At 40.3% G+C, this 12,196-nt stretch overlaps 1 protein-coding gene across 1 annotated transcript; it reads left to right on the top strand.

Moving 5' to 3' along the window:
• The first annotated feature begins 3,157 nt into the window (after nt 1–3,157).
• Nucleotides 3,158–11,839, top strand: LOC132779315 (vomeronasal type-2 receptor 26-like). The gene is made up of 5 exons (XM_060783005.2): nt 3,158–3,598; nt 5,522–6,382; nt 7,530–7,757; nt 9,810–9,936; nt 10,838–11,839. The coding sequence occupies exons 1-5, from the start codon at nt 3,158–3,160 to the stop codon at nt 11,737–11,739; spliced, it is 2,559 nt and encodes an 852-aa protein (XP_060638988.2). The 3' UTR covers nt 11,740–11,839.
• The last annotated feature ends 357 nt before the right edge of the window (nt 11,840–12,196 follow it).

The raw sequence follows: 12,196 nt of genomic DNA, 5'->3' as shown, positions 1-12,196 counted from the left end.
TATTTTCAAAGAAAATAACATTTGAAAGACCTCCATCTCAAGAACTTTCTGAAGTTCCTCTGTAAGTAGCTCAGTATTTCATTACATAATGAATCTGAAATGCATCCATTTTTCAATTTGCTTGTTAAGGCATGATAGTGTCAATTAAAACAAAGCCAAACTGAAATAATGTATAAGTTAGACACAATTTGGCTCAAATTCCATTGAATCAATGACAAGCAATATAAGAATTGATATTTCGGTAAATTTGACCCTCTCCCTTGACCATTTTGTTATTCATTCATCTACTTTTCATCACCATTTTCCTTTCCAGTAAATGAAATATTTATTGAACAATAGCTGTACTCACCACACGTTGCTGTGGCCAACCCTCCCTCCCTCTTTCTCTTCTTTCTTTCTCTCCTTCCTTCCCTCCCTCTTTCCTTCCTTCTTTCCCTTTTTTCTTTCTTTCACTCCATCCTTCTTTCTCTTCTTCTCCCCTTCCACACCCCCACCTTTTCTTTCCCTTCCTCTTTCTCTCCTTTCTTCCTTCTCTACCTATTCTTGGACTGCAACTCCCAGCAGTCCTCCTGATCTATCTATCTATCTATCTGGAGGATTGCTGGGAGTTGCAGTCCAGGAATAGAAAATTGGAAATATGCAGCAGTTGAGATGCTCTCAAAGAAATCCTAAGAGAAGAAAGCTTGCATCTTGGAAGCAGTGCATTTGGATCATCACCCTCTCCTAAAGGGCCTGGTTTAGGGGATGCTGGGAGCTGTAGTCCAGAAGAGAGTATGGATTGTGTGTTTTGTTTGCCAGGGGGAGTTGTTTTTTGCACATGCACTGTAGTGTTTTTGTTTTTGTTTTTCTTTTTTGGCTTTTTAAGTCCCTTACACTGTGTTTTTCAGTGTTTTTATGAGTGATGGTCACTCATTGGCCTGATAGGTCTATTGTCTCCACATTTGGTGTCAATTCATCCAGTGGTTATTGAGTTATATTAATCCCACAAATGGACATTACATTTTTATTTATATAGAGTCAGTTAGATCTGATATCCTAAGTCTGTTTCTATGGGGAATGGCAGCTATTTGTTTCCAAGCCTCTGGTTATGCAACATGTCTGTCAGAATCTATCATTTTAATAAGAAAAAGTTTGTGTTATCTTTTGCATGTGACTTTGCAAGCTTTACAGAGGCAAATCCCCCCCCCCCCCAAAAAAATCCCTCATGCTAAGTTGAAGTAGCGAACCACAACATCCAATACACCCAAGGCTAATTCTTCACATTATTGCAATTTAAAAAGTCTATTAATTTTCGGGTTTGTCAGAGTCTTTGAGAGTGCATATATTAAAATGGCGGGTTAAAATTTATATTCAAAAGAACCAGGTCTAGTGTAATATAACCCACTACATTATCTATTACAATTATTTAGTTAGTAAAAAAAATCTTAAAATCATGCTATGTTAGTTGATTCAAGATGTATTCTAATCAGAGGGTGGATCTAGAATCTGAGCCTGACAGACTTGGATATTCAATTTGCAATATAGATGTTATTTAGTGGTTCCTAACCTTTCTTTTTTTACCAGTGATCATTTTGACCACGGACCACCCTCCAACATTAGTAACAAAAAGGTTATGAATCAGTTTTTGGTCAACTTTAGATTTGGTTTGGTTATTTGAGGTGTTGATTCAGAAAATTGCATTGGATGAACCACATCAGCTCTAGTTTCTGATACAGAACATATGCCATCCACTAGTCACAATCTGCTCGCCCACAGAAAACCATATTTGAAAAGCCTCAGCACTATAATAGGGTTTAGCAAGACCAGTTGCTCTTGTTGCAATGGTGTAGTAATAGTAAGGCTGCAAACCATATTTTAGTTCTTAGAATCTTAGGATCATAGAATCATTGAGTTCGAAGAGACCTAATGGGCCATCCAGTCCAACCCCTGTCAAGAAGCAGAAAAATCACATTCAAAGCGAACCACTAGTACCTCTGGCCTACATCCATTTATAGAAGTCTAGTAGGTTTTAAAAAAAAATCCCAAACACCTAGAATCAACATCTTTATGGGTCAATGTAGTATTGTGCCTTATCAGAAAGGTTCCACTCCATGCTCTGAGTAGTCTGGTGAAAGATGAAAGCTTAGTTCATTCTAGGAGAACGGAAAACTCTCCATCACTTCTGCTCTTTTTCAATGCCTGGGAGGGGAAATGGCAATGGAAGCCAGAGTCAGCAGGACCTCTGAGGCGACACTTGTGCTTTCCTCTCAGTGTGGAATAACTTATCCATGGGTCAAATGAAAACTCATAATTTTGGCATCCAAATGTTCCATTGACTTGTGCATGAGATCATGTTGTACATGAATATTTACTGTATTCCTTTATGTATACAAAAAAGACACAGAAGGGGACACACACACACACCTGTGTGTGTATGTATGTGTGTGTATATATATATATATATATATATATATATATATATATATATATATGTTCATTTGTGGGATTAACTTAACTTACAAACCACTGGACGAATTGACACCAAATTTGGACACAATACACCTATCAGGCCAGTGAGTGACCATCACTCATAAAACACTGAAAAGCACAGCAGAAGAGACTTAAAAAGAAAAAAACACATTACAACACATGCGCAAAACCACATATATAGACATATACACATACATACACACACGACACAGATATACACAGGCTGGGCCACAGCAATGCATGGCAGGGGATGGCATCTATCTATCTATCTATCTATCTATCTATCTATCTATCTATCTATCTATCTATCTATATCTATCTCCATGTCAGGAGTGACTTGAGAAACTGCAAGTCACTTCTGGGGTGAGAGAATTGGCTGTCTGCAAGGACGTTGCCCAGGGGACACCCGGATGTTTTGATGTTTGACCATCCTTGTGGGAGGCTTCTCTCATGTCCCCTCATGGGGAGCCGGAGCTGAAAGAGGGAGCTCATCCACGCTCTCCCTGGATTCGAACCTGTGACCTGTTGGTCTTCAGTCTTGCCGGCACAAGGGTTTAAACCACTGTACCACTGGGGGCACCAACATACATATTACTCATATAACACTCTAGTCTGGATTGCTATCACTTTTGACATTTGCCATGAGTTGGGAGAGTTTAAAAACCAAAGTATAATATTTCTTAGCCTTATGAAATACAAACCTTCCTACTGTCTCACTCTCTGCCTCACTCGCATTCTTACGCTCTCCTTTGTGATGGGTGAGTGTTACATTTTATCGAGCTGGAATAAATGCTCTCATTTGAAGAAGGTAGACAAAATAAATATCACTTCTTACAGGCTATTTACGCACCTCTATCAGCACATTGCAGCCTTGGCGTTTGCTGTAAAGGAGACCAATGACAACCAACAACTCTTACCCAATGTCACCCTGGGTTTCCACATCTATAACAACCGTTTCACTGAAATTGGGACCTACCTTGCTGCAATGGAACTTTTGTCTAGACGGCGCAGACTTGCTGCCAATTACAAATGTGAGACTGAGAATCTTCCAGCAGCAGTGATTTCAGGACCCATCACTGACTATTGTCTTCACTTGGCAACTATCCTGTGTATATACAAGATACCACAAGTAAGATGTGTATACAAGCACAGAATCTTAGCAATCTGTTAAAGCTTAAACTGTATGTACTCCATCAAGTTGTAGGTTCACAATGGGGAGAACTGTGCTTAAATATAATGGAATGGAATGGGAGAGTTTGGTTTAGCATTCTGATTGACATGTTACATTGCTTTATATATGTTTTTCATTCCCCACTCGTATTTCTACAGCCCAACATTTAATAGGAAGTTAATGCCTAAATAAATACCGTAAGGTTACCAGATCTCATCTGATCTTAATATTTGGATGGGAGGCTGACAACAAAACTAAGATGCCACGGACTATATTTCTGAGAAACTGGAAAAAAACATATCTTAATATGTCTTGCTTAAGAAAACTTTTGAAATTCACGTGGTCACCATACGTTGGCAGCTGACTTGAGGGTACACACAGGTTGTGCATGTAAAAGTTCAGCCTTTGAGATTTTGATCATTTGATTTTGCTCAGTGACTCCTATGTACCTCAGATTTGGGGTGCTTCAATGGTTATAAGAGCTGTTACCAGTGGAATATGGTGCCTCAGAATGTGGTGCTGTATTGTTCTCTAGAGGTTTTTAAGCAGAGGGTGAATGTGCATCTGTTGTGGATGTTTTTAATCCATGTTCCTGCATGACAAGGGGTTGGATGGCCATTGGGTTTCTTCCAATTCTATAATTCTATGCATATGTGTGTAGATCTTATCTGGGTTCTTTGGAGTTCTTTCTCCTTATTCTGCCCAATCCCAACTCCTTGTCCTCATTTGCTTTGAAGCCTCCAAGCCGTCTTACACTGTCACTCCTTTCTTGGTGAGCAGACAGGAATCGAAAAGCACTTGGTAACCCCATCCCCATAGCCAGATGCACATGAATTAGAGAAGTGTTGGGATGCCTGGAGAAACTCCATGGACTCCATGGACGTGTAGCCCAAAGCTTCTCCAATCCTGTTGAGGTCATGAGACATGCAACGTGGCACTTGTGATGATCTCAAATTTGATTGATGCAGACAAGGCAGTCTTTCACAAATAATTGGTGGACATTTTTTAGGTCAAAATCGGCATTGTGAATTTGTGCTTTGATGCAAACATAAAGCTACTCCAGTTGATTGCAGTTTCTGACCACTGTTCAGGTCCAAGGCATTGGCTGTACATGCTAGGGACTTTTATCATGAGCTAACCCAATAGTGACAACTCACTGATTTGGAGTTCAAATGCTCAGTGGAAGTCAATTTGCCAGTGCTTTTCAGCACAATTAGCATTAGAAAATCCACTGCATGAACAGAAATAAAAGCAATATTACATAATAATAATAATAATAATAATAATAATAATACCACTAATAATAATACTTTATTTATATTCCGCCCTATCTCCCCAAGGGGACCCTCAGGGCAGATCACAGTACAAATATGCAGCAAACATTCAATGCCATTTTGGACAGGCAGGACAGAGAAGGAGAGAATAAAAAGGAGGTATGTTGGGTTGACATCCAGCTTTTTGGTGCCTTGGAGGTTGTGCTCGAATCCAGCCACAGGAGGGTGCTATCGCTGTATCCTATATGACAAAGAGCCATTAGGCCTTCCTCCTTCCTTTTGGTAACCAGGCATTTTCTGATCTTTTTCCTTTTATGGTGTCATAAAATACCTCCCCTGCTTTTTAGTGGTACCTAATTTTTCTACTTACAGCTGTAGGCTGTTTTCAAACTGCTTAGGTAAACAGTGAGCTGGGCTGACACACCAACCTGGGACTTCGAACTGGCAACCTTTCGGTTGGTCGATCTTATCATTGCTGGTGATTTACCAGCTGTTTTAAAGTCTGGCCCATAATAAAATATTTAATGGAAATAGAAATTTTGATTCAGGTTTCATTGATGCTCATGTTTGATATCACTTCAGTTCCTCTCTATTTTTTTTAAATTAGCTTATTTTTGGAACATCTCCTGTGGTAAATAATGATGCCCAAGATATCTTCCTCCATCGTATGTTCCCAAATATTGATTGCCAGTATGATGGGATTCTCCAGTTACTTTTGCATTTCAACTGGAAATGGATTGGAGTAGTTTGTCTGAAGGATGATACTGGAGAAGGATTTGTACAAAATGTTCTTCCCACGTTTGCTCTGAAAGGCATTTGCTTTCATTTCATTGCAAGATTACCCAAATATGCCTTTACTGATGGATTTGATGAATTTGTAGAGGAATCTTATAAAATTATTACCGTCGCTATGGGAAGTACTGCCAATGTGATTGTTGTGTATGGTGAAAGCCCTACTATTATGGTTATAAGAATGATGGTATATGCTGCAGAAATAAGGGATACACCCCTGGAAATCAGCACAAAGGTGTGGGTTATGACAGCCCAAATGGAATTTGCAATGATTTCTTTTGTAAGAGATTGGGATATAGACTTCCTTCATGGGTCTGTATCCTTTGAAATTCATTCAAAGGCACTTTCAGGATTCAAAAGCTTTCTTCAGACAAGAGACCCTCTCTCAGCAAAAAAGGACAAGTTTCTGTGGACTTTCTGGGAAGAGGTATTTAATTGCGACTTGCCTAATCCTTCATTAGACAAGAAGGGTAATATGTTCTGCACTGGGAAGGAGAAGCTAGAGCATCTTCCCACTTCTGTTTTTGAAATGACCATGACCAGCCATAGCTACAGTATCTACAATGCTGTCTATGCAGTTGCACATTCTTTGCAAGCCATACATTCATTTAAATTGAAACACAGAGCACCGCCAAATGGTGCAGGAGAGCAACTTTGGAATATACATCCATGGCAGGTAATCTCACTAATGCAGAAGGGTTTATTTTATATATAATGCAACAAGTATTGTAAATCCGGAGATGTGCAGGTACAGCTGTACCAGAAGCTCCAATTTTGTTTGCTTTGCATTGAATGTTTGTTGTAGTCCTAAGTTTCAGGGACTCTGCAGATAGGTGGCTTCTTTTGGCTGCAATCATAGGACAAGCCACCTGTCAATTATAGTTAGGTTCCCTGGTCCCGCCCCCTTTTGGGGTTTTTGGAGGGAATAGGAGCCATTTTTGGGTCAGTCCACACAGAGAAGCCTTTCATGCAGGACATAATACCAAGAGCTCCTGTAGAAAGCTTTGTCTTCTACGGTTTGGCCGGGGAGATATACAGCCCACAGCTTGGCCGGGGTTGTATAGCCTTACAGTTCCTTTGCTGAAGGACTTCAGTCAGTCATCACGGAAACCTGAATTCTTTTCCCCCTGGAAGTCTACAAAGCTCTGCTTGGTAAGGGTCACTCGCGGAAGCCAGAAGCAGTTGATACCGGGTGCAGGGGCTCCATGCCAACAGAGGCAAAGACAGACTGCCCAGATTAGAAGTTAAGGATTTCCCCATTAGTTACAGTTATGAAGACAGTGCCTGTTCCCTGTGGACAAGATTGAGAGAGAGCCAATAGACTGTTAAGAAAGCCTCAAAGTACCTGTTTGTTTTCATTAATAAAGAACTTTGTTGAATCTTTAAGCAATCTAAGGACTCTGTTTTAAGGAAATCCAAAGGCCTTTAATCTGAGGCAGCCCCGGCGTCCCATTTGGGCACACAAAATTTATGTCCTGTCTACAGTCTTATGCACAGGCCCAGCGTGCAAGAGCACAGGAGATGTGTTTTGTATGAAAAGATGGAATATGGTTCTTTAGTTGATATGTTATTATTTCTCTCCATATTGCAAGTATTTGAAAGTGTTCTGCTTACATTAGAGCCTAAATATACAATATACATTACATTACATTACATTACATTGGAGCCAATGTGCAGTTTTACTGTTCCAAATTAGGACACGAACAAAAGAGTGCTGATGCACATGATACAGCCTGATAGTCCAAAGCATACATTATCACTTAGAAATATGTTTTCCATCTTTCTATGCATCTCTCCATCAATTCCTTTCTATTCTCATTTAGCTTAATCAGTTTCTGAGAAGAATTGCATTTAACAATAGTGCTGGGGAAGAGGTTTCCTTTGATCAAAATGGGGAATTATTAGGGGGATTCGATATTATCAACTGGGTCATATTTCCAAATCAGTCTTTTGTGAAAATAAAAGTTGGTAGAATGGAACATCAGGCTCCTGTAGACAAGAGGTTTATCATTCAAGATGATGCCATTGTGTGGCCCAGCATCTTCAACCAGGTAAGTTCGCCTTTAGAATGAATCCCAATATTTCTCCTGTGATGAACATCATTTTTCAAATCTTGACATAGAAGCCTCTCCTCATCAGACTAGATATAATAAAGAACAATATTGTCCATTGTCTAAACATAGTCTAAACATTGTCTGGTTACAGCCCGTATAGACTACTGCAACGCGCTCTATGTGGCATTGCCTTTGAAGACTGTCCGGAAGCTTCAAATGGTCCAATGAACGGCAGCCAGTTTGCTAACAGGAGCGGCACTCAGGGAGCGTACAACTCCTCTGTTTCGCCAGCTCTACTGGCTGTCAGTTTGCTACTGGGCAAAAACCAAAGTGCTGGCTTTAGCCTATAAAGCCCTAAATGGTTCTGGCCCAACTCAAAAAGCCATGTCTGAACGCATATCCCCTTATGAATTATCTAGGACAGTGGTTCTCAACCTGGGGTCCCCAGGTGTTTTTAGCTTTCAACTTCCAGAAATCCTAACAGCTGGTGAACTGGCTGGGATTTCTGGGAGTTGTAGGCCAACAACATCTGGGGACCCCAGGTTGAGAACCATTGATCTAGGACCTTAAGCTCGTCTGGGGAGGTCCTGCTCTTGTTACTGGCATTGTCACAGGTACGTTTGGCAGAGATGAGAGACCGGGCCTTCTCAGTGGTGGCCCCTTGTCTGTGGAACGCCCTCCCTGTAGATATTAAATCGGCCACCTCCTTTTAACATTTCGGAAAAAAGTCAAGACATGGCTTTTTGACCAATCTTTTGCAAATGCAGAGTAACTGACATAGGAAAATGGAACGACTAGACAATGAGTCCGGACAATGTCTTTAACAAGAAGACACTATGAATTTATATTTTATTGATTTTCTTAGTTTTTATTATATGTTATGTCTTTAATTGTATTTATGATGTTGTAAGCATTGAATTTTGCCCTGTTAACCGCTTTGAGTCACCTACGGGCTGAGAAAGGTGGTATACAAATACAGTAAACAAACGAACAAACAAACATCACAAAAGAGTTTTCCGGCAGTGGCAAAACAAACAGAATGTCCTTATTTGTAATGGTACAATGATTTATTTATTTATTTTATTTACAATGATGGTAGTCATAACAAAATTTTCAGTCAACGGTTGCCAAAATCCTTCATCACATATGAGGAATACAAGACTCAGTATCCCCCACTCCAGTCTCTATAATCCTTTCAGCTCCCAAGCTTTAGGGGACAATGTTAAGGATGTTAGTTGTCTATCTTCCCTTTGTCTGGAGAACTGAGGTGGGTATTGGTGGAATCCAAGGGGCACTGATTTACAAATAAACCAGTGCAATACATACACAATTCTAGAATCATAGAGCTGAGAGAATACCGGAAGCACCATTCAGTGTATACAGGAAAACACAATCAAAGCACTGCTGATAAATGATCGTCCAGCCTCTATTTTAAAGCCTCAAGAGAAGAAGACTCCAGCACACTCCCAGGCAGCATATTTCACTGTTTAACAACTCTTGCTGTCAAGAAATTCTTCCTAATGTTTAGGTGGAATATCTTTTCCTGCCATTTGAATCCATTGTTCCATGTACTAGTTTCTAGAGTAGCAGAAAAAACATATTCCCACCTCTTCAATGTGATGTCCTTTCAGATTTGTCAATATTACTATCACATCCCCTCTCAACCTTCTTTTCTCCAAGTAAACATGTTCAACTCCCTAAACTGCTCCTCATAGGATTTGGGCTCCTCATAGGATTTTTGATCTTTCTGATTGCCCTTCTCTGAATATTTCTCCATCACTCCACCCAGCCTACTGCTTCCTAATGCTTCCAGCCATGTACTTAGTATACTAGCACTCCAAGAATTATGATCAGCAGAAGGGAGGTTTTGGATGGTCTAAAAGAGGTTTCTGTCCTATTCAAAGTAAGTCGTACATGTGATTATAGGACTATTATCCAATTACAGAACCAAAAGATGTACAAATGTATATATCTCTAGCTGAGCCAGCAGGATTTAATTTTCCAGAAAACATTCCAGTTTGTGTGTGTGTGTTTTCTTTCAATGGGCAGGCACTACCCTTCTCTAGATGTAACAATAAATGCCGGTTTGGCTTTAGTAAGAGAAAGAAGGAAGGAGAGCAGTTTTGCTGCTATGATTGCATTCCATGTCCTGAGGGCAAGATTTCAAATTGCACAGGTACGAATCATCTGTATTTATCAGTTGACTCAGGCATCATACCCTACATCTCAGAAATTGATTGTCAAGTATATTGTAAAGTTTTATATTTGCTTTTTTGTGTCAGGTGCGACTTGAGAAACTGCAAGTCGCTTCTGATGTGCGCAAAATGGCCATCTGCAAGGATGTTGCCCAAGGGACACCCAGATGTTCTACCATCCTGTGGGATGCCTCATTCATGTCCCTGCATGAGAAGCTGGAACTGATAGACAGGAGCTCACCCTGCTCCCTGGATTTGAACCACAGATCTTTTGGTCAGCAGTCCTGCCGGCACAAGGGTTTAACCCAGGCATCCTCAAACTGCCGCCCTCCAGCTGTTTTGGCCTCCAACTCCCAGAATTTCTGACTATTGAACAAGCTGGCTAGAGCTTCTGGGAATTGGAGGCCCAAACAGCTGGAGGACTGCAGTCTGAGGATGCCTGGGTGAAACCCTTGTGCCACCAGGGGCTCCTTTTATATTTGTTGAAAGATGGCTGATATATATATATATATATATATATATATATATATATATATATATACCCTCTCCAAATATGATGTTGTAAATAACGATTGTGCAGATATGTAGGAAGTTAAGCCTCAGTGGAGCCCCTGATTTTTCAGGTGCTGCCCATTTGCTACATTTAAAGGTATGTGGAAGTGGAAACACGAGAAGATGGCTAAGTCCATGTATAGTCTCAGCAGCATTCACTCATTGCTTTGGTTGTAGAGTTGAACAAATTCTGGCAAAAAAGGGGCAGATCTTGTTGTTTCTCAGAGCAAAGATATCTTTCTGAAGAGTCTGATATCTATATTAGCTATCAGTCTATTTGTAGAGCAACCACTATATTGGTTTTTCACTCTGAAACTCCTTGTTTTTCAGATGCCGATGAATGCTTTGAATGCCCTGGATATCAGTATCCAAACAATGACAAGGATGGATGCCTCCCCAAAGAAATCATCTTCTTGACTTTTGAAGAACCTCTGGGGATCATTTTAGCTGTGTTTGCTCTCAAATTTTCTCTCATTACCGTCTTCATTCTTGGAATCTTCATGAAGTACAGGGCCACTTCCATTGTTAAAGCGAACAATAGGAACCTCACCTACATTCTCCTGACTTCCCTCCTGCTTTCCTTCCTTTGTGCTCTGCTATTCATTGGTCAACCTGGGAAGGTGACATGCCTCCTTCAACAAACTGCTTTCAGTGTGATTTTCTCAGTGGCACTTTCTTCCATTTTGGCCAAAACCATCACTGTCATTCTAGCTTTTATTGCCACCAAGCCAGGGTCCAGGATAAGGCGATGGATGGGGAAGAAATTGGCATATTCCATTGTTCTTTCTTGCTCCCTTTTTCAAGCAGCTGTTAGCATTGCATGGCTGGTGACCTCTCCTCCATTCCCAGACCTTGACATGTACTCAGTGACTCAAGCAATTGTACTCAAATGTAATGAAGGCTCAGGTGGTATGCGTTATGCTCTTCTGGGTTTCATGGGTTTCCTCGCTCTTGTCAGCCTCACTTTGGCTTTCTTAGCCCGGAAGTTGCCTGACAGTTTTAATGAGGCCAAGTTTATCGCCTTCAGCATGTTGGTCTTTTGCAGTGTTTGGCTGTGCTTCATTCCAACATACCTGAGCACAAAGGGCAAAAACATGGTGGCTGTGGAGATTTTCTCTATCTTGGCTTCCAGTTTTGGTTTATTGAGCTGTATCTTTTCACCAAAATGCTACATTATCTTGCTGAAACCCGAGCTAAACAGCAAGAAGCAGCTAAGAAAAAAAAGGAACTAAAAACTCACCTACTTTTCTAACACAGCTAATGTTACCTTCCACTGATTCCCACTTCTTTAATTTATCCATTATTGTATCTTAGAGATATTTCTCAAGATAATTGTCTCAGTTGAGCAGGGTTTACTTTACATGTGATTCAGTATTGAGTACCTGAGAATTTGTTAATACAGTTGAAGGCGAGGTGGACTTTTTGTATGGTAGTGCTTATTTTATTTTATTGACACACATATTGAACTGTTTGATTTTAATATTTATATGTATAATATTGGTTGGAAATAGCAGCCTTCCAAGCCTTCACTATTTGTTTGTTAATGTATATATTTGCTAACTTGTACTATGTATATATTGAATTGCCAGTTGGACTATACCTCTTTGGTGTGGGAGGGGCTGCAGACATGTGATTGTAGTACACATGTTCAGACTCAAGACTCCATTTTGTTACTAGTATGTTTTTGGA

Source organism: Anolis sagrei, chromosome 6, assembly GCF_037176765.1.
Source record: "Anolis sagrei isolate rAnoSag1 chromosome 6, rAnoSag1.mat, whole genome shotgun sequence".
Classification (NCBI taxonomy): Eukaryota; Metazoa; Chordata; class Lepidosauria; order Squamata; family Dactyloidae; genus Anolis; species Anolis sagrei.
This window is presented reverse-complemented; position numbering and strand designations above follow the sequence as displayed.

Coding starts and splice junctions, on each gene's coding strand:
- LOC132779315 (XM_060783005.2), top strand. CDS start 3,158: ATGAAATACAAACCTTCCTACTGTCTCACTCTCTGCCTCACTCGCATT. Junction 7,758..9,809: donor GGCCCAGCATCTTCAACCAG/GTAAGTTCGCCT, acceptor TTCAATGGGCAG/GCACTACCCTTCTCTAGATG. Junction 9,937..10,837: donor CAAGATTTCAAATTGCACAG/GTACGAATCATC, acceptor CTTGTTTTTCAG/ATGCCGATGAATGCTTTGAA.